The sequence below is a fragment of the Pristis pectinata genome, chromosome 5 (genome assembly GCF_009764475.1).
Source record: "Pristis pectinata isolate sPriPec2 chromosome 5, sPriPec2.1.pri, whole genome shotgun sequence".
In the NCBI taxonomy this organism is placed as follows: Eukaryota; Metazoa; Chordata; class Chondrichthyes; order Rhinopristiformes; family Pristidae; genus Pristis; species Pristis pectinata.
The window spans coordinates 48,553,036-48,579,247 of NC_067409.1; the positions used below are offsets into that span (position 1 = coordinate 48,553,036).

At 40.0% G+C, this 26,212-nt stretch overlaps 1 protein-coding gene across 2 annotated transcripts in view; it reads left to right on the forward strand.

Moving 5' to 3' along the window:
• Positions 1-25,925, forward strand: part of LOC127570410 (adenylate cyclase type 1-like) — a 176,984-nt gene extending 151,059 nt beyond the window's left edge. For both annotated transcript variants that reach the window (XM_052015965.1, XM_052015966.1), the window contains exons 18-20: positions 19,793-19,907; positions 21,909-22,033; positions 24,151-25,925. In XM_052015965.1, the coding sequence (XP_051871925.1) occupies positions 19,793-19,907; positions 21,909-22,033; positions 24,151-24,474 (564 nt within the window). In that variant the 3' untranslated portion in view covers positions 24,475-25,925. The remainder of the gene's footprint in view (positions 1-19,792; positions 19,908-21,908; positions 22,034-24,150) is intronic.
• Positions 25,926-26,212: the final 287 nt, after the last annotated feature.

Sequence of the window (26,212 nt, forward strand, 5' to 3'; positions counted from 1 at the left end):
TGGGGTGCATTTCCTCTGGACCAAGTGATTTATTCACCTTAGGTGGTGCCTCTTACATTTACAAAAAAAATGTAGATGATGGAAATCTAAAACAAAAGTCTTCTGCACAGAGAGTATTGGGTTCCTGGAATGTGCTGCCAGGGGTGGTGGTATTGGTATTGGTTTATTATTGTCACTTGTACCGAGGTACAGTGAAAAACTTGTCTTGCATACCCTTTGTACAGATCATTTAATTACACAGTGTGTTGAGGTAGTACAGGGGAAAAACAATGACAGAATACAGAGTAAAGTGTCACAGCTACAGGGAAGTGCATTGCAGGTAGATAATAAGATGCAAGGTCAAACAAGGTAGATTGTGAGGTCAAGAGTCCATCTCATTGTATAAGGAAACCATTCAATAGTCTTATAACATGGAAGTAGATATGATAGAGGCTTTAATAGGCTCTTAGGTAGGCACATGAATATGTAGAGAATGGAGGGATATTATTATTATTATTATTGGCTTATTATTGTCACATGTACCAAGGTGAAGTGAAAAACTTTGTTTTGCATGCCATCCATACAGATCATTTCATCACATCAGTGCATTGAGGTAATACAGGGGAAAAGCAATAACAGAATGCAGAGTAAAGTGTTACAGCTACAGAGAAAGTACAGTGCAGGCAGACCATAAGGTGCAAGGCCATAACGAGGTAAATTGTGGAGTCAAGAGTCCATGTTATCGTACTAGGGGATCATTCGATAGTCTTATAACAGCGGGATATAAGCTGTCCTTGAGCCTGGTGGTACGTGCTTTCAGGCTTTTGTATCTTCTGCCTGATGGGGCGGGGGAGGAGAAGAGAGAATGTCTGGGGCAGGTGGGGTCTTTTGATTACATTGCCTGCTTTACTGAGGCAGCAAGAAATGTAGATAGGGTCCATGGGGGGGAGGCTGGTTTCCACAATGTGCTGAGCTGTGTCCACAACTTTCTGCAGTTCCTTGCAGTCTCAGGCAGAGTAGTTGCCATACCAAGCACAGGCAGAAGTGGTTAGTTTCATTAGGTGTCATTTGCTTAATTAGTTCAGCACGACATCATGGACCAAAGGGCCTGTTCCTGTGCTGTAATGTTCTATCTTCTAAAACAGAAAGTGCTGGAACTACTCAGCAAGTCGGGTCTTATCTGTGGGAAGAGAAAAAGAGTTAGTGTTTAAGGTCAAAGATGCAATATCAGAACTGAAAAGGAGACTAAAGAAGTTTGTAAAGCTGCAGGGAAGGTGGGGAACAGTAATGCCCCTGATAGGGTAAAACCAGGGTGACCATGTGGATAAGCTGTAAACAAAGTTATCTGGTCAGTTAGTGAATGAGAGCAGTTAGAGAGTGAGAACATGGGCAGAAGAACATTGACAAAAGAATGTGAGAGTTGCAAAATGCAGAGCAGGAGGACAAGCCCAGCTAGGTGGAAGTGACAAATGGCTGAAGATGATGGAAACTGATACACAAAAAAAAGCTGGAGGAACTTGATGGGTCAGGCAGCATCTCTCTGTATACAGTCAATGTTTCAGATTCCATCATCTTTGTCATTTCCACCTACCACCTCCCAGCTTCTGGCTCTATTCCCACTCTCCAGTTGCTCCAGATTCCAGCATTTGCAGCCTCTTGTGTCTCCTACTTTATTTTGTCTGAGTTCTTTTGCCTATGTTCTCACCGTCTAACTGTTCCCATTCACCCGATGACCAGGTATCTTTGTTCACAGCTTATCTCCATGATCACCCTGGTTTTACCATTTCAGAGATGTTGTTCACCAATCCCTACCCCCCATCCTGCTTTACAAGCTGACCTGCTGAATACTTCCGGCATTTGTTTAAGTGGAGCCAACTTTTCTCCCACTTGCTCTTCTGCCTCTGAGCTTCAATTGCAATTTACCTTGGCCAGATCTGTTCTCACTGCCCTGAAAATGGCCCTCCTTCGATTCATTGTTTTTGCCTTGGAAGGGGTCCATCTCCTTTCCCATCACTACTCTAAATATTACAATATCAGTAATGCTATTTCCTAAATGTTCTCCAACTGATGTTTGCTCCATTTGTTCTGCCGCACTTTCCAGAAACAAGTCCAACAATGCTGCCTTCTTTGCCAGGCTAGAAACAAACTGATGAAAGTTCTTCTGAACACACTATTGAAAGTCCTCCCCCCTCTTTGCCCCTTACATTATTATTATCCCAGTATATATTTGTGTAGTTGAAGTTATCACTCCTCTGGGGGTTTTGCTCTCATATCTGTAGTTTTCCTGAAAATTTGCTCCTTGGTATCGCCCCACCCCCCAGTTGGCAGCCTGTAATGTAATTCCATCTTTATCGATCTTTAATTCTAAACAGACATAACCCTGCCTTTGGTCATTCCAGTATATCGTTACTCTCCAGGCCGGCAATATTCTCCTTAGTCAACACTGCCACTTCCCTGCTTTCGTCTTTTTCCTAAATGTCTTGAACACCCTAATATCCAGGAATATATTTAGCACCCATTCCTGTTCTTCTTTTGAGCTGGGTGTCAGTTATTGCTGTGACTTTGGTATTCTACATGGTTAATAGTGCCAGCAGCTTACCAACCTTGTTTACTACACTTTGTAAGTTTGTAGTGCATGTACTTGAAAGCACAGTTCAAACTTTCTCATTCTGCATACAAAATCTTATTTTTTTGTTCCGGTGCAGTTGGTCTCTCCTATCCTTTGTACCTTTATTCTCCCTTACAATCGTACTTGCAGCAAATAATAACTAACTTTAAAAATTCTGAAAGAGAAAAGGCAGGATGGTATTGGAGTCAAATCAGATGACTCTGCACAGAATAAATATGAAAAGTTTTGGTGGTCTCCAGGAGGATGGTTCATTTGCACACCACAACATGTATTCACATATTAGGTCACTGGAGCAGTCTACTCCTGCCTTAATTTGAGGTAGCTTCAGATGTCGAGGTAGTGGTAGGGGAGGTGAAAGGCAGTGGTATTTGGATGATGGTAGTACTGATGAACCTGCGATTGTGATATTGAAGATGAGTGACATTCTGTTCTTGGTTGGCCGATGATCAAGGCTCCTCTTCTTCACCTGATAATGCACTTTCCATCATGCAACCACATCTAATGCTGTGCTCATGTTGGGAACAATATTTTTGAAGATGGCTATCACTCCCTTAATAGCAGAAGGTCTCCATAAACTACTTCATGGTGAACTGCTTCTGTGCAGTCCTGATGAAGGGTCTCGACCCGAAACATCGACTGTTTATATCCCTCCATGGATGCTGCCTGACCTGCTGAGTTCCTCCAGCACTTTTTGTGTATTGCTTCTGTGCTACATTTCTTTCTCCTTGTGTAATCTCTGTTGTTTAAACTCTAACAGATCCTTATTTGTGAGATTTTCACTATGCAATTCAAGTAACTCTTCCACATAACAGCAGCACAATGGTGCAGCTAGCAGAGCTGCTGCTTCACAGTGCCAAAGACCCGGGTGCAATCTTGATCTCATGTGCTGTCTTTGTGGAGTTTGCACCATCTCCATGTGACCGTGTAGGTTTCCTTCAGGTGCTCCCAATTCCTCCCACATCCAAAAGACGTGGGTTGGTAGGTTAAATTGCCACTGTAAATTGTCCCTCATGTGTGGGTGAGCGGTAGAGTCTGGGGAGGAGTTGTTGAGAATGTACGGAGAATGATAAATGGGATTAATGTGGGATTAGCATAAATGGATATTTGATGGTCAACGCACACTTCATTGACTGGAGAACCTATTTCTGCGTTGTGTCTGTATTTGACTCTGTGCTGCTTATGTCATCCTGATCCACATCATCAAACCCAGTTTGCCAACCTGACGATGTCTTCTTGTAGACTGTTGAGGTCAGCAATTCTTTTACACAGTCTGGCCATAATTTCCTCTTTTCAGCATTTGTTATTCCACGTGGCTTTCATGTTGTATCTTTTAGAGAGAGAGAGAGATTTAAGTAATAAGAGCCATTAAGAATAAAAAGATAAGCACCAGCAGTAAACCTAGAGTATTTCGATTGTATTCTTTCTTGACACATTTGAGCCTTTGACCTCTCTCATTGTGAAGCTCTGAGCAATACACAGTAATTAAAATTTCAGGTGCAGCTGTGTCAACAAAGATCATTATCCATTTTGTTAGAGGATGCACTGTTATGACAGACACCACTGAAACCACAAACTGCAGCCACTTGAAGTAATTGGAGACACGAGACTGCAGATACTGGAATCTGGAGCAAAAAGGTCAGGCAGCATCTGTGGAGGCAAAGGGATGGTCAACGTTTTGGGTCTTGACCCCCGCATCAGGACTAACTAAGAGTTTAAAAGGGAGATAGCCAGTATAAGGAGGGTGAGGGAGAGGGGTGAGACAAGTACTGGTAGGTGATAGGTGGAACCTGGTGAGGTGGGGGATAATGGGCAGATGGAGGCATGTGGGGGAGGGCGAAGGGGGAGTTTTGAGACAGAGGCTGGTGGGTGGAAAGGGATAAGGAAAAATAATTGAGCAGATAGAGCCAGGTGGGGAGGTGAGTAGCAAGGTAGAGACAAGAGGCTGGAAGGTGATAAGTGGAACCAGATGAGGGTTTGGTGATAGGCAGATGGAACCAGGTGGGGGAGGGGATAGGGAAGGTGAACCAAGGGAGAAGAAACCCAGGTGGAGAGGTGTGTGGGTGAGGGACAGATGGAACCAGGCAGGGGAGAATGATGAATCTAGCTAATGGGTGGGCGAGGGTGGAATGGAAAAGGTGAACAAAAGGAGAGAGAACTTTTGACTCTTGGTAGATGTGGGAAAGGAACATGAGGTGTTGTTTGCCTGGAATTGGAAAATTCAATGTGCACCCTAGTGGAATATGAAGTGTTATCCTTGGAATAATTGGCTCCACAGGCCACTCAGCCCAACTTATCCATGCCAGCCAGTGGGGACCCATCCATATTAATCCCATCTCCCAGCACTTGGTCCATAGCTCTCTATGCCCAAGCGATTCAATTGCTCATCAAGACGCTTTTTAAATGCTAACAGTAACTCAGCTTCAACTACACTCTCAGGTAGTGCATTTCAGGTACTTAGCACTCTGAGTGAGGAAGGACCCCTCAGATCCCCTCTGAATCTCTTCTCCATTACCTCAAAGCTACATCTTGTTTTATCTACCACTGATATGGGGAAAAGTTTCCTACAGTCTACTCTATCTATACCCCATAATTTTATATACCTCAGTCATTTCCCCTTTTAAGCTCCTCTGGTCCAGGGAGAACAGGTATAGTTTCTCCAGTCTCTCCTCGTAACTCAGCTACTCCATCCCAGGCAACTCCCTGATGAATTTCCTCTGCACCCTCTCCAGCACCATCACATCCTTCCTATAGCATAGTGACCAGAAATGGATTCAGTATCCAGCTGAGGTCTGATGAAGGTTTTATAAAGTAGAAGCATAACCTCCCTACTTCTGTATTCGATGCCCCAACCAATAAAGGCCAGTAGCCCATACGCCTTCCTAACCACATTACCAATCTGTGCTGCCACCTTCAAGTATCTGTGGACTTGTACTCCGAGGTCGCTCTGTTCCTCAATACTCCCTAAGACCCTACCATTGCATGATGTATGTCATAACCTCACTAGCATTCCCAAAGTGTATCACCACACATTTGTCTGGATTAAACTACATCTGCCATTTTTCAGCTCATTTCACCCAACACATGGATATCTCTCTGCAGCCTAAGACCACCTTGCATACTTCCAATAACTTCACCAATCTTCGTGTCATCTGCAAACTTACTGATCATGTATCCCACATCCACATCCAAGCGATTCACATATTTTATAACCAGCAAGTGTCCCAGCACTAATCATTGTGGAACACCACTAGTCACAGGCATCGGATCGCAAAAACAACCCTCTATCATCACTCTCTGCCTCCTATTGCCAAACCAATTTTGGATCCAGTTTGTCAATTTGCCCTGGATCCATTGCGCCCTAATCTTCTGAACCTCTTCCCCCTGCCAACTCAGTTTTGCTTCCCTGGTGCTAGGGTCAAGGATGTCTCAGAGTGGCTGCAGGGCAATCTGAAAGGGAAGGGTGAACAGTCAGAGGTTGTGGTACATGTAGGTACCAATGACACAAGAGGTCTTGCAACTTGAGTTTAGGGAGCTAGGTAGCTGTTTAAAGAGTGGCCTTTTTTAAGCCTTTCCCGACAGTGTGAGCAAACCTCCCAGCAAGTATATTGGTTCCACTCTGGTTAATGTACAACCTATCCTGCTTGTACAGGTCCCATCTTCCCCAGAAATGGTCCCAATGATCCAGGAACATGCCATCCCCCGCACCATCCTTTCACTGACACACTCATCTTCTATTCCTATATTCACTCATGCCACTGGAAGCAGTCCAGAGATTACAACCTTTAATGTTCTGCTCTTGTATAGGGTCATACAGTGCAGAAACAGGCCCTTCAGCCCACTGAGTCTGCCTTGACCATCATACTACAGCAGCAATCACTAGTGCATGTATTCTGAAATTTGACTATGGTGGAAACTAAAAAGCAGTTCAATGTTCCTTTGAAGGTTAATATATCTATTCCTTGGAACGGTTCCCTGTCTGGATCAAGAACCATTCCCTGATAGGAGTCAATTATAGTCAGGATAATGGGAAGGGTGGGCCTAATTGTAGAATGGTATAAATGTATAGATGGCTGCTTGTATATTACTAGCATAAGTTATAAACTATTGCCAACATTTGACTCAATCAATATGTAGATTGTTGTGGGTGGTACACTATTCTAGCATTGCTTTTTATGAAATAAATTGTGTAAATACATCCAAATCCACATAAATTTAAATACACTAAATTTATAGCAGCTCGTGTGTGGATTTCAAATGTAAAGAACAGGTTGCATCCACAAAGAAGCAACAGTACATCATTTCTACTTGTTTTTTTGTGATGAGCAGTATAGCACTTCAGCAGTGATATCTTGTTTTCCATGACTTAATCTCTAGATTAGGGCCCAGCTGACTGAGCACTATTGGCTATCACTTTGACAAGTTGAAGTTCAGTTACAGTAAACAGCCAACTCCACTCAAAATCTTCACATTCTTGTTTCTGATTCAAAGAGTGATGCAGATATTCTATCATCCAAAGAATGTGCTACATTTCTCTTGATATACGGTTTGTAAAACTGACTAGAAAAAAGAGTTTACTTTGTGGAAACACATTAATCATTTTTTAATTGATTTTGATAACAGTTTGTTCAGTGACTATGCATGTTTTCGTTTAATCAATCCATCAAATGTTGTTTCTCTCTTTGACGTTACTCTGCTCCTGGCTGACTGAACTATCCATTTTATTTCCACCCATTCACTGTCCTATTTGCTTTACTTTAAATTTTCCTTTTACTACTCTACAAATTCTAACAAAGCTTTCTTTAAATTTTAAATCCTTACCTCACCTTTTGCTTTGGAGCTCCATCACCAATTCTTGAAATGAGTTCTAATTATTTCTGGATAAAGGTATTGTTTTTATTGGCTGCAAACCATCTCGAAGGCCAGTTTTCCAGTTGCTTCGATTCAGACTTCAGAAAATTAATCTTTAGTTTTGCCAAATTTACAAGGATCAGGTAAGAATCATCTTCATACTCTCTTGTGCTGGGGTATAAAAAGTAAGTTAATTGGTAGTCTAAAGTGCGTCCAAATATAAAATGTTTTTGAAGAAGTTATTTGTTTTCAATATTTTTAAATAGTTTAATAGTTTAATATACACTTGCATAATAAGGGCAACAGATTCTTTATATATTACCCTGAGATCTTCAATATTCATAAACTCATCTTCAGCCACAAGGCATAATGTGGTTTTTGACAAAAAGAATAGGAGAAAACATGAACCAAGAAAAGCCGCTTGGAGCTTCAAATACATTCCTTCTGAAAGATTAAACATTATGCATACTCTCTAATATATAAAAATATTCAGGGGCAAATAATCAAAAACAAAATCCAGAATTATTGCGTGGGGCTCTCAGTCTATTTAAGAGAAACTTTTATTATTAATTTTTCAGTGAATTTTTCAATGAAATTCTCAACTGAATAGTTACATTCTACTGATACTAATCTTGTTATCTGATGAATATTTGCTGTTAAAATGGCTTTCTTTGATTTTAATTTCAACCCTTATCATGATTACATCTGCTCTAAATTTTGCTCAACCCGAAGTTGCAGGAATTTGTATGAATGTTACTGTAACTTTGGTCTAAAAAATTGTTTCCAGTTCATACAGTGGCACAGCTAGTAGAAGTGTTGCCTCATAGCGCAGGTGATCCCGGTTCAATCCTGACCTTTTCTGCTGTCTGTATGGAGTTTGCATGTTCTCCCTATAAGCATGTGGGTTTCCTCCATGTGCTCCAGTTTCCTCCCACATCCTAAAAATATGCAGGTTGGTAGGTTAATTGTCAATTGCCCCTAGTGTGTAGATGAGTGGCAGAATCTAGAGGGGGCAGTTGATGAAAATGTAGGGAGAATAGAATGGGTTAGGGTAAGTTTAGTGTAAAAATGGTTGCTGGATGGTTGGCACTGATTCAATGGGCCAAAGGCCTGTTCCGTGCTGTATCTCTCTATGACTCTATGATAATCCCCATCAATACATCTGTCTACTACCAAGTTTTGTTTTTAATAGCTCCCTCTGATGTTCCAGCTCAAAAGTACCTAGTGCAGAATAATCTTGATTGAATTGAATAACCAAATCTTCCAAATTAACCAAACTGAACATTTCTGATATCTTCGTCGTTAAATGGAGCAAAACAGTTCCATTAATAAACAGCCAGAAATTGCTAGAATCAGTTACCCAATTCAACTTTTTAAATAGCTCAATTTGCTTATCACCAACTGCTGCAAGACCAAGTAATTTATTTAAATCATGTCCTCTGGAAAATGATGTTATTTCTGCATGTGCCCCAGATTAGTGTACAGGTCAAAGTGGAGAAGCATCAGCACTCATCAGTTGACGTTAATGACATAATTCTGTACTGGAGCACTTCTGCACACAACTGTCAGCACATATTCACTTGCAATGTTCAAATGTTTGGGAACACAGTGGCAAAGCAGAAAATCACTACAATTCCCCAGCAATAAAGCTAGGGAATCTTCCCATTTAAACTGTACAGTTAGACCTGGTCTTGGAACAATGGGCCCCAGGAACAATCACTGCCATTGCTATTCCCCTTCATTAGAATGTAAAGGGAAAATATAAAGTGACTGAGATATTTTGAATTTGTCTTAATGCTTCTCCTCATTGCCCCCTGCCACCAGCTCCCACAAGTGACAACTTTACATTGTGCAAAGCCAAGGCCCCAGACAGGGCCTTGCCACTTAAGTTTGGGGAGAAAATTGACAGCACTGGGTTTGGAAAAGTTAAGTCCCTTGTTGATACACTTACTGGGGTGGGGCCAGGCTGCTCAACATCACACGTAGGTTCAGGTCCTGTTTAACTTGAACTTCCACCACAACAAGTGTATAAAGTGGAGAAACTATAAGTCAGTCATTACGTTAGCCAATGAATGTTAGAAATTGTTTGAAAGTATTTCCAAAAATCTAAGCTTTCACAGTTTGTTTCATGAAATGAAGAATTATTAGAAGTTACTTTTGCAGGAAGAATAAAAGCAGATGTTGTGATCATATGATATGTCTATTCAAAATTTGGTTCAGTTAACAATTTTGCTCTTAATTGCTAATAATCATAATTTGACTGCATCATGGTTCTGAAAGAACTATTGGCTGATTTTGCAGGAAAGGGCAACTTTCACGGAGTAGTATATGTGGGATCCACTACAACAGCTGGTATAGAGTGCACTAGCTGTGACATATAGCAGGGTGTCTCAGGAATCAAGGTAGATAGCTTGGGAGTCGTTCTGGAGCTCTTGTTGGATTAGATGCAGAGCAGAAAAGATGCCTTGTAAATGCACAGGGTGAGGATTTCACCTCACTCTGTCCCTCCTGCAGCAACTGGGGCTGCTCTGTTTGATCTCATCTCCTTCCCCATTCCTCCTGGAGACCCAAGGCAACCCACAACAAGACTGTTTCTTCTGGTGGCTCTTTTGAAGATTCCATTGTCAAAGTCAAAATCAAAGTTAAGTTTATTGTCCTATACACAAGTACACATATGCATAGATGCAATGAAAAACTTAAGCAAGGCACATAGCATCAGGTACACAACAGTCAGAAGGAAAACAGAAATTAAAAATAATTTGTACACAATTTTTACAAGAAAGAACACAATTAGAGCAAAACAAAAACAAAGTTCATTGTCGTGCAAAGTGGTCATGGTGTTGCAATACCAAGGTAGTGATTGGGGTTTTGCCAGTTGGTTCAAGAACAGAATGGTTGAAGGGAAGTAGCTGTTCATGAACCTGGTGGTGTGGGACTTTAGGCTTCTGTACCTCCTGCCCGATGGTAGCTGCGAGAAGATGGCATGGCCTGGATGGTGGGGATCTTTGATGATAGGTGTTGCCTTCTGATGGTGAGGAGGGATGTACTCGTGATGTATTGGGCTGAGTCCACTACTTTCTGCAGCTTCTTACGTTCCTGTGAATTCAAATTGCTCTACCAGACCATGATGCAACCAGTCAGGATACTTTCAACAGTACATCTGTAGAAGTTTGTTAGAGTGTTCGGTGACATGCTGAACCTCCTTGACCTTCTAAGAAAGCAGATGCTGACACACACCTTCCTTATGATTGCGGCTATGTGCTGAGCCCAGGACAGGTCATCTGCTATGTTAACGCCCAGGAATTTAAAGCTGCTGACTTTCTCCACCACCGATCCCCCAATGTTGATTGGCGCATGTTCACCCTCCTTCCCCTTCCTGAAGTCAACAATCAGTTATTTAGTTTTCCTAACATTGAGCACCACTCAACTAGGTGTCTTATCTCGCTCCTGTACGCTTACTCATCACCACCTGTGTTTCATCGAACAACAGTGGTGTCATCGGCGAATTTGTATATGGCATTGGAGCTGTGCTTAGCCACACAGTCATGTGTGTATAGAGAGTAGAGCAGGGGGGTTAGGCACCCAGCCTTGAGCTGCACCAGAGTTGATGGTCAGCGAGGAGGAGATGTTTTTACCAATCCTCACTGATTGAGGTCTGTCAATGAGGAAGTCAAGGATCCATTTGCAGAGGTAGAGAAATAAAGGACTGCAGATGCTAGAATCTAGATGAATCTAGAGAATGCATCATTCTCTGCATTTCCGCCATCTCCAGCGGGACCCCACCACCAAGTATATCTTCCCCTCCCCATCCCTTTCTGCCTTTCACAAGGACCACTCTCTCTGCAACTCCCTCGTTCACTCTTCCTTCCCCCTCCTCCCATCCTGCTCCCGCCCTGGGAACTTTCCACTGCCCCTGTCATAGGTGCAACACTTGCCCCTACACCACCTCTATCCAGGGACCCAAACAGTCCTTTCAGGTAAGACAGAGATTCACCTGCATCTTCCTTAATATCATCTACTGCATTCAGTGCTCCAAGTGTGGCCTCCTCTACATTGGTGAGACCAAATGCAGACTAGGTGACTGTTTCGCAGAACACCTGCTCTCTGTCCGTAACTGCGACCTGCATCTTCCCATTACCAGTCATTTAAACTCCCCCACCCAACACTATCACTGATATGACAGTCCTCAGCCTCCTCCACTGCCAGGAGAACTTCAAGCACCTGCCTATCACTATTTCTTACCTGTATCTACCCATCACCTCCCTGTGCCCACGCCTCCTCCAGTCTTTTGTCCACCTATCACTGCTCTGCTTTTCCCTCCTATATATTGGGCTTCCCCCTTTCCTATCTTCAGTCCTGAGGAAGGGTCCTGACCTGAAACATTGACCACCTGCTTTTCTCCATGGATGCTGCCTGGCCTGCAGAGTTCCTCCAGCATCACAGTGTTCTTCAATTGCAGAGGTAAGTAGAATAGCACAACATTCAATCCTTTTGGGTGAAATTCTCTAAGAATTTTAAGAACAAATGTTGATAGTGCAGGTGAAATCATGCCCTGAAGGTATCCCGATGATTTTTTCAATGGTAAATTGGTTTATTATTGTCACATGCACTAAGGTAAAGTGAAAAACTTTGTTTTACATGCCATCCATACAGATCATTTCATCACATCAGTGTATTGAGGTAATACAGGGGAAAAGCAATAACAGAATGCAGAATAAAGTGTTACAGTTACAGAGAAATACAGCACAGGCAGACAATAAGGTGCAAGGCCATAATGAGGTTGATTATGAGATCAAGAGGCCATCTTATTGTACTAGGGGACCATTCAATAGTCTTATACCAGCGGGATAGAAGCTGTCCTTGAGCCTGGTGGTACGTGCTTTCAGGCTTTTGTATCTCTTGCCTGATGGGAGGAGGGAGAAGAGAGAATGTCCAGGGTGGGTGGGGTCTTTGATTATGTTGGCTGCTTTACCGAGGCAGCGAGAAGTGTAGATAGAGTCCATGGAGTCCAATGTCTTCTCCATATTGAAAGCAGCAAAAGATGAAATGCATTTAAATAGCATTCAAAATCTTCTTCAGAGACTTGTTTAATTGCTATTGGCAGCACGTAGTGTAGCGGTTAGCATAACGTTATTACAGCACCAGTGACCCAGGTTCAATTCTGCCGCTGTCTGCATGGGTTTCCTCTGGGTGCTCTGGTTTCCTCCCACATTCCAAAGACATACAGGTTAGGAGCTGTGGGCATGCTATGTTGGTGTCGGAAGAGTGGCAACACTTGCGGGCTGCCCCCAGCACTTTCTCAGTAATGAAAAAAGACACATTTCAATGTACATGTGACTAATAAATAAATATCTTATCTTATGGACCTCCTCCACCAGGACCTTTGATGCTAGATCCAAGTTCTTTGTAACAGAAAGTGCTGGCTCAAGTATTGCCAATGCCTTCATGATGAGTGCCAGCAGGTAATTTAACTGGCATTCAGCCGTAACCAACAACAACTTATATTTATATTGCATCTTTCACACAATAAAATTATCCCTAGTAACTTTATGGGAGCATTAACAAGCATAAAAATTGCCCATTCACGTAAGTAGTGGTAGGTAATATAACTGCCATTCAGATCCTCTGGATGATCTTTTCTAGTTCAAGCTTAAACTATTTTAACAAAACATGCAACACGTGAACCAAAGTGGAATTTCATCTTAAAACCACAACTTAGAGATTCTTTTGCACCTAAGATAATCCAAGGAAAATCAGCCTACTAATTCATGATGGCAAGGATAATTGATTGAACCATCAGCAAAGCTGTGAAATGGTGACCCATATTATATAACAACCAATCAGAAAATAGTTTCCACCATGCATCCCAAAAAGGGCTATATAATGTAGATTGTGACAAGTTGTTTCTCTTTGTTCAAAATGGTGGAGGCAAACTTGGCAGGCAGTGTTGGAAGAAAAGTAACACAACATTAATCCGTGCAAACAATATTTTAGTGAGTATGTGGTCGGCTTATGAAACAGAATCCTTCACGAGAAAGTGGGTTAATTTGCTCAAATACAAATTAGGTAGATTTCTTTCAGAAAATAATACCTTGGGACACGGTACATGAGTAAATTGAGCCATGGCATTAGTCAAATGCAATGTAATTGTGAGGAAAATATTAACTTTTATCATGGTTCGCAAAGTCCTCCTATCTTTCTCTTCCGTCTCTGATGTAGGCTAATTGTTCGAGATTGATTACTATGATTTGTCAACAACACATTAAATCGTATCATCTGATGGCAGAAGACTGATCAGTTGTACTTTATTTTTTTCACCTATTATTTTCTGTATTGCTGTGAGCAATAACAACTCATATACATGGTATCTTTTGCGCAACAAAATTATTCCTGTTTACTTTATAGGGGCATTATTTACCATAAAAGGTGGCAATCCATATAACGAGACATTGGGGCAGTTGCCAAAAGCTTGATCAAAGAATTTAATTAAAAGCAAACTCAATATTAAGAAGGTAAAGATTCTGAAACTTCAGGGCTGCAATGCCAGTACTTAGATTCTGAGCAACTAACATCATAGCCACTAATGATGGAATCATTAAATTCAGTGTTGATCAAGAAGTCAGAATTTGAGGAGCATAGTTTCTCCGAGGGCTACAGGGCTGACGAATGTTACTGAGATATGGAGTGGTGAAGCCAAGAAAGGGATTTGGAAAATGGTCCAGATTATTTAACAAGCAACCTGTTGTTTAATTAGGAACCAATGACGGTCAGCAGTTTGGGATGAAACAAAATAAAAGGGATTTCTTTTTGAAAATCTAGAACCATGGGCATACTAAAAGGTAGTCATGACTGGAAATCCGAATAACTACAGGAAATCAGATGAAAGATTTGAGTCATAGCCTTTAAAAGGCTGCTATAAATGTTACCATTGGGGTTTGTCAAATGCATAGATTGCATACCCTACTATACTGGTTGCTAAACTGGCATAAACAATGATCATATGAATCACACTGTTGGGTTTAGTTCTAATGTAATCAACTGATGGATGTTGCTGGTATAAACCCATTTGGTTAGCATGATACACTATATTTGCTTAAAACTGGTTAATTAGCCATAATCTTTGAGAAATGTTATCTTAACATGGTAAAATAAATCATCAAGGTAATGAGGAACTAAACTGTATGGATTAGGAACAATAGGTCTCCATTTGGTTTAGGAGGGGAAAACTGTCCAAGATTCCATCTCCTGACTTAGTAGCAGTGATTGTGCAGATGTTCAGAAAGGGCAGGTTCAGTTTTGGTTGAGATACCCACAGAGATAAAATAGTATACTGAGGTTGGTTAGATCACTCTTAAAGGATTGTGCATTGTTCTCATCTGCATATTATAAGAAAGAGATGGAAGCAATGGAGAAATACTGAAAAGATTTATCAGGATATTATCAGAACTATGAGGATATAACTGTTGGTAAAGCCCAAACAGGCTGTGGCACTTTTTCTAGGAAATAAAAAGATAATCTGATACTAGTCTCTAAAATTATGAAGGGTTCAAAAGGATAGATGGTGAAAATGTTTCCATTTTGGGGGAAGAGTCATAAAAGTAAATGAGGTAATAGTAAATTCACTGAGTATTCAGGAAAAATGGTTTAAAGGGATGGTGAGAATGTGAAATTCATTCACACAGAATAATTGAGGTAATTATCACTGATGCATTTAAGGTGGACCTATTTAAATGCATGATGAAAAACCAGCATCTGCAATCCTTTGTTTCTCTATTTAAATGCATGATGTGGAACAAAACTGTTGACGTGGAGGTAGGTTGAGAGGAAGGTTTTATAGATGATAAGCCTTGACATACCTTTTAGGCCATGTGGTCTGCTTCTGAACTGTAAAATTCTATGTTTACAAGAATATTTGCCTTTGTATACAGAACTATACGCTAACAAGAGCCATGCTAGCAAAACAAGTGTAATAAGAAACATTTGGTTTCAAAGTCATTGGTTATTTAATTCTGGTCTAGTGTCTCTTCAATTGAGAACCCTGCCAAAGTTTCTGAGGTCCAAGGAGATTCCTTGAACTTCCTGAAACTGGGAGTGGCCCTTGCCATCATGTCTTAACATTAATTTACGTTCTGTCCTGAAAACCTAAGCCCATAGCCACACTTGAAACAGACTTTAATAAGCGGTCAATCCTATAATGGAAATGAGGATTTTGTTAAAGTGATTATGCCTAGCCTCAGGATAGGGTCAATAGTTATTTTATGCATTTATGGGATGTAATTTTGTAATTAATATCCATCTGTCATTGATCTAAATGAACCATAACAATACTAATGAAAATACTATCTTCAGTAACTTGACATAGTGATAAAGAAAGGTGATGTATTTCAAAATCAAGATGATCTGTGACTTGAAGGTGAAGTTGGAAGTGGAGGCATCATCATACTACTGATGCTCAAGGTAGTAGAGGGTATGCATTTCAGGGGCCTTGTCAAAGAAGCTTTGGTGATCCCCCGTTTTGTAGGTAGTACTTACACATTTGCATGCACACACATAGCCAACACAGTAAAAAAAAAATGGGGCAGGTTGAGGTTCAGCTAACACTTCCTTAGAAACTTTCCATGCTTACTGGTATTTCATGTTCCCAGATGATTACTGACATTCTGCTGCACTCTGCTGGACTAAAGCTGGAAATATATTTGAATCCCGTGGACTGCAGGACTGGTATCTTGTAGTATGTTGTTTGCTCCCTTATTGTTAGCATTATCTCTCAAAGTTATAGTAGTAGTTTTAATAAGTGAATACTTGATTCAGCTGTAACACTCCTGTAATTGAATGGATTCAAGTGTTGCTTAACAAACTGAATTAATTATCGAGACCTACACTTGAGTACAATACCGAAGAAGTTATTTGCACTGCCAGTTACTGCCTTTCAGATGAGACGTTAGATTGCTGACATGGTGTAGATTGAAGAACAACAGTGGTTGTAATATTTATCCCTCAGTCAATATTATCAAATCAAATTAACTGGTTAGTTATCACTTGCTGGGGGCAAATACAATTTGTGTTTGCACACTCAGCAGTGTTGATTGCATTTCAAAACAATTCATTACCTTTGACATCCTGAGGACACCAAAGGAATTCTTAAAAATAAAAGTTCTTTCCATATCCTAGATGATATAACTTCTGACATTTTTCCCTTCTTTAGTCATACAATAAGCCCACATTATAATTTATTCCATGAACTAAATAGTCTAAAGACAAAGAAAGAACCTTTCATTTTTAAAGGCACATCGCAGTTAGCTGACCAGATGATCTATTTTGCTTGTGCTGATTGTTGGTGATATTAAACAGGACATCAGAAAGTTGCCTTTGCTCTTCAACTAACTTATAAGTTAATGCAATGGAAATTATAATGCTAAGTTAGACAGCTAGAACTTTTAGTATCTCAACTTTTTTAAAAATTTTCTCAAGGCACTCCCTCAGTAGTGCAGTGAAAGTCGATAGTTATTCCCGAGTCTGTGGGGCTTCAGTTTATGACCTTTTGACACAAAGGCAAAAACAAGGCCAATGAGTCTGGAAAATACAACACGGGTTAGAAGTTAATAGTGCAAATCTGCTAATAACTTGTACAAATAAATATTCAAATATAACAAAAAGTAAATATTAATAATATAAACCTAAATAGAATGTTTCAAATGGGACATTCAATTAGGATTTTGGTTCAAAAGAATTGGCAGATTGAAGAAGAAACAGTTGTCCTTCAAACTGTGCCTGTCTCTAATCCACAGATGTCACCCAATAATTCAGCATCAGAGAATCTTCAGACTTTCTTATCTTAACGCATTCACGTTACTTATATGCACCATGTAGGCATTGCTGGCAATTAAGAGTTTATTGACCATTCCATATTGTCCTTGAACTAAGTGGTTTCAAAGCCATTTCGGAGGGCAGTTATGTGTAAGACATATTGGTGCAGACCAAAACTGTGTATAAATCAGACTAGATAAGGATGGGAGGTTTTCTTCCCTATTAGTGAGCCAAAAGCTTTTATTTTCCCCATAGCAATCTTATCTCCATGTGTCCAGGTCTGTATTTTCTATTCATTTATGGGAAGTGATATTTATTGTTCCTCTCTAATTTCCTTTGAGAAGTTAGTAATGACCCATTGCCATTAACTACTGCCATCTTTCGGTGAAGGTGCTCATACAATGCTGATGGGAAAGAAGTTCCAGGATTTTATTAGAGCCACAATAATGAAAGATGATGTGCAACTTCAGGGAAACCTGCAGATGGTGATGTCCCCATGCCCTTGTGTTTAAAGGCAGTAGAGATTGCAAGTTTAGGAGACATTGTTGAAGAATACAAACAGACTACTTTTGGACTACTAATCTGGTAGTATCACCATAATACTGCCCCACCTCTTACCTCTCATTTGCTAAAGCCTATGCTAAGCATAGGACACCTGTAAGACCCTAAATCCACCTATATTTGAAAGTTCAGGCCATTGCCAGAGGTCTAATGTTTATTCACATGCAGGAACACACATTGAAAGGCCCTTGCACTCAAAATTGATTCAGGGGATATGTTGACACTAATCAATTTCTGGCAAAACTATTCTGGTCTCCTTAGAGACACAGGTAGATGTAATGAATCTCTGCCCTCTTTGTCCTATTAGACAGGCGCGGTAGTGTAGCGGCTAGCGTGACATTATTACAGCGCCAGCGACCCAGGTTCAATTCCAGCCGTTGTCTGTAAGGAGTTTGTACGTTCTCCCTGTGTCCACGTGGGTTTCCTCCGGGCGCTCCGGAGGAAACTGTACATTCCAAAGCTGTACAGGTTAGGAAGTTGTGGGCATGCTGTGTTGGTGCTGTAAACATGGCGACACTTGGTGGGTTGCCCCCAGAACACTCTACGCAAAAGATGTATTTCACTGTGTTTCAATGTGCATGTGACTAGTAAAGATATCTTATCTATAGGGAAAGCAAAGTAAAAGAATATCAATTGAACAGAGCACAAATTAATTCTAGCCCTTGAGAAGGAACGCCAACATTTACCTCTTCAACTTTATGATCAATGTAATAGCAAAGCATGAATAGTTAAATAGTACACAAGGCAGTACCTAAAAAGGTATTTCCTTTGTTTCATAAAAACGAAGGGATAGAAATCCTGTGACACCAGGATTGGGGAAATGAACAGTTGTTGTATGAAGTGCCAATAATGGTTTTAGTGATGGGTCACATCAAAATTTATTTGAACCAAGATATCAGATACTACTGGATGCACCTTCCACATTGTCTTTCACTCTTTGATGCATGGTGAAGTGCCCAAAGGAAAGTTGCAGGAATGTTCTGGACTTGGATTGGGCCTGGGGAGTGGGAGAGGAAAGAGGATTGGAGGCTGGGTTCAAGACAGAACCGAGGATGGGGTCAGTTTTGAATTAAGGTTTTAGGAAGGGGTCAAAGGAGGGAGATGGGGTTAATGAAGGAAACATGGATTGGATCAGAGATGGAAGTCAGGTTGGAGCTTTGGTCAGACATCAGATAGAGGAAACAGGGGCAATCAGAGATCTAAGGATAAATCAGAGAGCTAGGTCATAAGATCAGTTTATGTATGGGCAATTAGCATGGTAGCAGAGGTGATGGAGCAGTGTACTGAAGAAGAGGTCCGTGAGTGAACCTGTCTGAACATGTCTCTGTTCTGGGGCTTCCCCCAGAGAGCAGCACAATTAGAACCTGGTTGTTCTGTGAGTATCTAATGACAGGCATACCCTCAGAATAATATGACCTAATTTCTTAAGCAACCCTCATATGGACCATTTAATGCAAAAAGACATAATTCTATATAGATTTGACATGAAAATCATTGCATTTGCACATGAGAAATTTGTGGCTGGATTGTACCAGGTTAAATTTCTGGAGTGATCCAATTTGACCCAAAAATCATCATAATCATATTCCACCTGATAAATAATTGATTTTCATTTGTGTTGGACTAATAAAAACCGCATTATGTTTGTGACTTTCTATGGCAAGCTATTTAAAAAGATAGATCAAAATCCTTAATGAGAGACATACTGGGTACTGATCCCAGGAAAATCTTTCTATCAAATTCACTGAGACCATAAGTCAACATGGTGATCAAAGAAATGAACTACACTGACTGTGTTATGTGCATGGACCCTTTTACCAATCCCAGTTATCTAACAAAGGAAATTAATACCAATATTAGGATAACAGTTCATATCACATGTAATGTACTGGCATAAGGTGGCACCAACTCCAACAAGTAGATGTTAACCATTTATGATAACATTTCTTCATCTTTTTCAAACCACAGGCAAAAAGATCAATTTATTCCCATCTAAGTACTCTGGCAGAATTTGCAATAGAAATGTTTGATGTTCTAGATGAAATCAACTATCAGTCATACAATGACTTTGTCTTGAGAGTTGGTAAGTAGCTGTCTTGTTATTACTTTTGGTAATGTTACGTTCTAATTAAGCAAATGATTTTATATATCTAAAGTCCTAAAACAGACTGTGCCTAAGGCATGTTTATATAAACTCGAATATGTTTATCTGAAATGTTGGCTATTAATCACACAGTATATTCAAAAAGACTTTGAAAATGCATCCCTTTAATCCAGCATAAAATGGCACACAAGTTGTATGAAATTTAGTGGTCCATCTAACCCACCCCCCCCCCCCCCCCCCCGGTAATATATTAAGTTGTGGAGGGTTGTTGCTTCAACAGGATTCTTACTGCTAATTGCTAAGCAATGATAGAAGGAATGTGTGATTTTTTTTTAAAGTGTGTGTGCATCTACGTGTCTGTGTATGTATGTTGAGTAAAGACTCTTAAGGCTCAACTAAAGCCCATGATCAAGTAGCATGGCTTGGAATTTCTTAGTATGATGCTTTTTGTGGGTGCAAGATAAGCATCTTATTGACCAATCAGTGCATCATCCTGCGTTGAAAGTGTGACATTGCTTCATTAGATTGGTGCATTCCTTAAACATACAAGGTGTGATCCAATGGTATGTTAACTGGTGATTAAATTACTTATATAAAAGGCTTATGCTCATTGTAGGATTCATTTGTGATACCACTGTGCCCCAGTGCCTGACACCAATTGCTTGGCAACATATGGTGACAACAGGCAGGAAGCCCCCTCGAACAACACCCTTTAAAACGCCCACCCACTCCCTGCAGATTGATTGTCGTTAAATCCATTTAGACTGATGGGTAGCATGGTTTATCTTTTCCTTCCTTCACGGTGCTGCATTATTTTGCTCCCGTTGGAACAGCATTAAAGATAGGAAAGGAGAAGCTGAGGGAGGAGGGTTGGATATGCACAGGAGACCATAACTAGAGTGGGCCTTCGGTGGGTTCTTCTCCGAGCTGATCTTCTCCCAAGCAAGGCAGGCTGTCATTGAGCAATGCTGCTGACTGCATCTTAGCTTCAAACTAAGTCAGAGATTTCAAGCTCCCAAAAGTGATATCTGGAGATTCACCATCTGGGTATTGGGGTAAACCAATGAAGCCAAAAAGAGCACCTGCATTTCTTTCCTTAAAGCCAAAGAAGAGAGCTGAAAGCTTTGCCTATATTGCAGTCTTCCCCAGGGTGCAAAGTGCCTCAGATGACGGAGTCATACAGAGGAGAAACGACTACTGAGTCCATACCAATCATCAATAACCTATTTACACTATTCCTACACTAATCCCATTATATTTTCCCTACGTTCCCTGCAATTCCACCCAAATTCTATCACTCATCTTCACACTAAGATCAATTTACAGTGGCCAATTAACCTAAACACCTGCAAGTCTTTGGAATGAGAGAGGAAACAGGAGCACCCAGAGGAAACCCACACAGTTGCAAAGAGGTCACAAGGATTGGGCCCACACTGTCACCTGTAAGTAAGAGGTGTAGAAGGGGAAGGAGAAGTATCAGTGCCCAGTGTATTTCAATGCCAGCCTCTTGAAAGCAACTCCTCTATGCTACATGTAAACCGTTGCTCCCGTCACCAATGTAGTTACAAATGTAGACAGATCCTTTCTTGCCATAGTTTTGTCAGTTGATCTTGAAGAGTGTGATTAGAATTATTCTAGATAAATTGTGATTAACTGTTTTTTCTGCCCAGTTTCTGTTTTGTGATAATAAGAGTCTGGACGGATCCCATAATGTTATGGATTGCGCCTGGCCAATTGGAAAGAATGGGCTTGAAGTCTAGTTGGCTTTTTACCATTGTAGAGTTTTATGTTTTTTTTTATTATATATTGCAGTGAATTACTTTGGCCAAGGATAATATTATGTTAAAAGAAATTAGTTCAATAATCTGACTTTGGATGATCTATTTTCACTTGCTCCTTTCCTTTCATTTAAATATTTTCTTCTTACGGTTTGTAAGACTGTGGTCAAGGATCATCACCTCATCTTTTTTCTTTATATAGGAATAAATGTTGGACCTGTAGTGGCGGGTGTGATTGGAGCAAGAAGACCACAGTACGACATATGGGGAAACACTGTTAATGTTGCCAGCAGAATGGATAGCACAGGGGTTCAAGGCAAAATACAAGTTAGTAAATTGCTCTTTCACAATACCACAGGAAACAGAGATCTCAACAACTTGGAGTATATTGACATATTGTTTTTAGTTCCTTACTCAATAGATAATTATTCATTTTTACCCAGTTCCATAAGAACATAAAAAAATGGGAACAGAAGCAAGTCTTCTGACACTTTGAGTTTGCTTTGCCATTTAATAGGATCATGGCTAGTGCATACTTCATCCACTTTCCCACCCAATCCCCTCGATTCCTTTAGTGCAAAATACCTATCAACCTCGGCCATGAACATATGCAATGACAGAGCATCCACAGTCCCCTAGGGTAACAAGTTCCAACCCTCTACATTTAAAAAAAAGTTCCCCTCACCTCAGATCCTGAGAATATGCTCCTTATTTCTTGAATTCAGAGTTGAAGGAAGAGCCTCTCAGATTCATTCTGTTGATCTCTTTCACAGAGTTTTGTTTGCCTCAATAAGGTCACCTCATCTAAACAGCAATAAATGCAAGCCAAGGTTACTAAATCTCCCTCATAGGACCACCCCCTCATCCTAGAATACTTTCATTTTGTGTGCTTATTATCATGTTTTAATTATTGAAATATCCACACTATATACTTACTATATGTTCTGTGTCTCTGCACTATGTACGCTGGTTGTTGTAACTTGTTATCATATATACAAGAACATGAACTTATACCTGCAGGCTAATCAGTAGTTGCAAGCAAACAGCAAGATCATTGACTTCAACAGAACTGAATCTTGGAAGTGGCACGCAAGGCACAGTTGCAATTACATTATAAATTAACCTCCACTGACCAGGAATGAATATCCAATGCAAGTCTATCTCATCCCATTAATTATTCACTCCACAATGTGGTGATGTTCATTATCTTGTCCAAGTCATCTCAAAAGCCTAGGTTCCCTGAATTCAAATCATCATTATATTGTATCTCCCTGTATTAATTTATTTCTAACCTGAGAAAGAAATCTTTTCAGATGCCCATTTGCTGAGTTTAAGACAGAAATTGATCATATTTTGGATATTAAAGGAATGAAGGGATAATAAGGTAAGTACAGGAAATACATACTTAGGTAAAAGATCAGCAATGATCTGATTGAATGGTGAAACAGGTAAAATAGGCTGAATGGTCTACTCCTGCTATTTCTATTTATGTAATTGAAAATCCATTTCTTTCTGAGATGAGCATTAGGCTCAATGCTCTCCACACTGCCACCACAGTGTGTATCTGCTGAGTTGTTGCTTAAAAATCCTGCCTGCACTCCCTGCATGCCACCCCCCCAAAGTGCCCATCTAGCACACTCTTATGATGTACTGGAACTTCTAGACCTGTTTCCGCAGTTTTCTTTTCCCATTTATGAAGGAAAAACTTAGATCATGGAGGACTGGGGTTGGAGATCCAAGAACGCTGAGGTCATCATAAGACCATAAGAGACAGAAAGAGGAGTAGGCCACTTGGATCCACAAGCCTGCTCTGTCATTTAGTAAGATCATGACTGATCAAACTTCCCTCGCCAATTTTCCCATTCTGTCCCCATAAACCTGATCCCCTTACAGATTAAAAATCTATCTCAGCTTTGAATTTATTCAAGCATTCAACTTTCATAGCTTTCTATTGGAAAGGAATTACCTTTTTCTTCCTAAACACTGGAAAGGCACACATTTTGAAGGCTATTCAAAAGTTATGTGATTAACATCCTGCTGTTAACTCCTCTTACATAGGCAGCTAAGGCCAATGGACTAAGGAAGGTTCATTTTTTTATCCCCCTCCCCCCCCCCAAGAACAATGGGCCAGTCACTGGAGGCATTCTGATTGTGGATACCAGCTAAAGGCCATAAAGCCATTACCTTTCATGCCTGTAGGATTTCTGCACCTGTGTCTCAGAAATGAGCCTCTCTGAAAGATAGGATTCCATTTTGGATCTGGGCAAACAACCTGAAACCATATATATGGCAGGGTTCAGTTCAAGCCTCAGCGAATGTCTGGTATAACCCCCTGACCAGCATCCACCATGTGTGTTTCTGACAAATTGACTGCTTATAGATGTTTTGAGTTCTTTAAGTGAGAGTGATATGTCTTAAGAGTCCTTTTAACAACCAATCTCCAGGTAACAGAAGACGTCCATCGAATACTCAATAAGTGTAACTACGAGTTTGTCTGTCGCGGCAAAGTCAGTGTAAAAGGAAAAGGAGAAATGTTGACATACTTCCTTGAAGGAAAAGTGAATACTAATCCACAAGTGAGCTCAACGAATTTAGGGAGAAAAGCATTTTCATATGGAAGAGCAAAACTGGGGACCAGCTGTCCATCAGTGTCATCAGTGGCCAGTTTCACAGTAAAGGCTGGACTTGGGGCACTCCAGGCTGCCACAATGCAAACAAATCAACCTGTGCATTGTATTCCACCCATACCTGTTGTTGAACAAGCATAATGAATGTTGGCATAAAAATTAAGTCTGCATTTTGAGCTGTTCAATGGGAGAAGATCAGTTAATGATAACAGGATTCACTGATCATGCAAGAAGATTCTGACATTTGGAAGTCAGGCACGGAAAAGAGGAATGACTGCCTGGAACAGTCACCAGGATTATATGGGTCATCAGCCACAAAAATTGCTGCGATTGAAACCAAAGGCTGAAACTTTGGGTCTTGTGAAAAACATTGCTTGGATTGGCAAATTAAGGGCTAACTATCTGTTAGAAGCAGCAAAGAACTACATTTCTGGCATAGAAAATTATCTTTTTAAGTAAAATGAAGGATCTTAGAAGTCTGAATAAATTATAACTAGAATTTGTATATTATAACATTTCTGCATGTTTTCTAAATGTGCAAAAAACATTACCACATGACTGAGTTATAAAATAACTACTTTTTACTTCAGCTGCCAATAGATGTTTCCACACATTATCAAAATATCCATTTAATATTGCCTTATTTATTTTGTTTCCTTTGTTTCACATTTTCAAAGTCTGCCTTTTTCATACCATTCTCTGCAAGAATTTATGGTACGTAATCTCTGTAAATAATTTATTGATTATACAGTATGGATTGTGTATGATATTTAAAAAAGCACATGTCAGGTGAATATTTAATTAATTTTTATAACAAAGTTTTATTTATGTAAGCATGACTGTTGACATGCTTTAAAACTGGTAATTCTTCTTTTGTTGGCCTCCACAATTCGTACTCAAACCTATTAAATATCAAAGATACAGAACTCCCACTGATTATAGATAATCTTTGCCAGAAGGTTACAGGAGTTTACAGCACTTATTGAATGATGAAAGCCTTTCTCTAGCATTTTGTCCCCATAACTATTACTCAGTAGCAATAAACTTCAGCTGTAAGAATATGTATTGAGCATTCAGTAGAGAGAAGGGGATGTTATTAAGTTCATTCTGCACTATTGACTCTGATATTATCACAATCTAAACAGTGTGGACATCATATAATGAAGACAGCAACTTTGCAGGTGGGGGAAGCAGGTTGAGGACTATAACATTTTGAGCATTGTGGCCTCTGTATTTAAGTCAAATATTTTACAAACCATTAGTTTTATGCTGTGCCACACAACTAAAAACATTGCTATGAGTTTCATTTTTTAAAAACTGCAACAAGCTTGCTAATTTTCCACATTTAAATACGGGTCTATTTTTATGTGCACATTGAATATTGTAAAATATCTTTCAGTCTCTTTTGGAACTGTAAGAATTACCTAAAGAATCCAATATTTGTCCGACCTTTTATGTTAAAAGTGGATAATATTCATGGAAATGTTAAATGTGAATGTAAATTTCTAATTATAACTTTTTTATACTACGTGTTTGCACTATTATAATTTCTTTTGGGTCTTATGAAAAAGTAAAAAAAAATTTTAAAAATTCTTCCTCGTCTCAGAGCATTTGTAAATATGTATTATGGTGTGTTGTATTAAATTTGCAGTGTAAAATGATATCAGAGAATTTCACTCACTTTTACTTCAAAAATTGAAGTACAGTATTTGAGAGTTGTCTTCTAGAGTATCTGTCTTGCACTGCTATCACCCATGCTGGTGTTGTCACTGCAGATGGAAAAAATCTCTTATGTAAATGTTTCTGTATTTGTTTAACAAACAATTGTAGAATTTTGAGAGAAAACTTCAAACATCTTTAAATCAATCTAGCAGTTGTT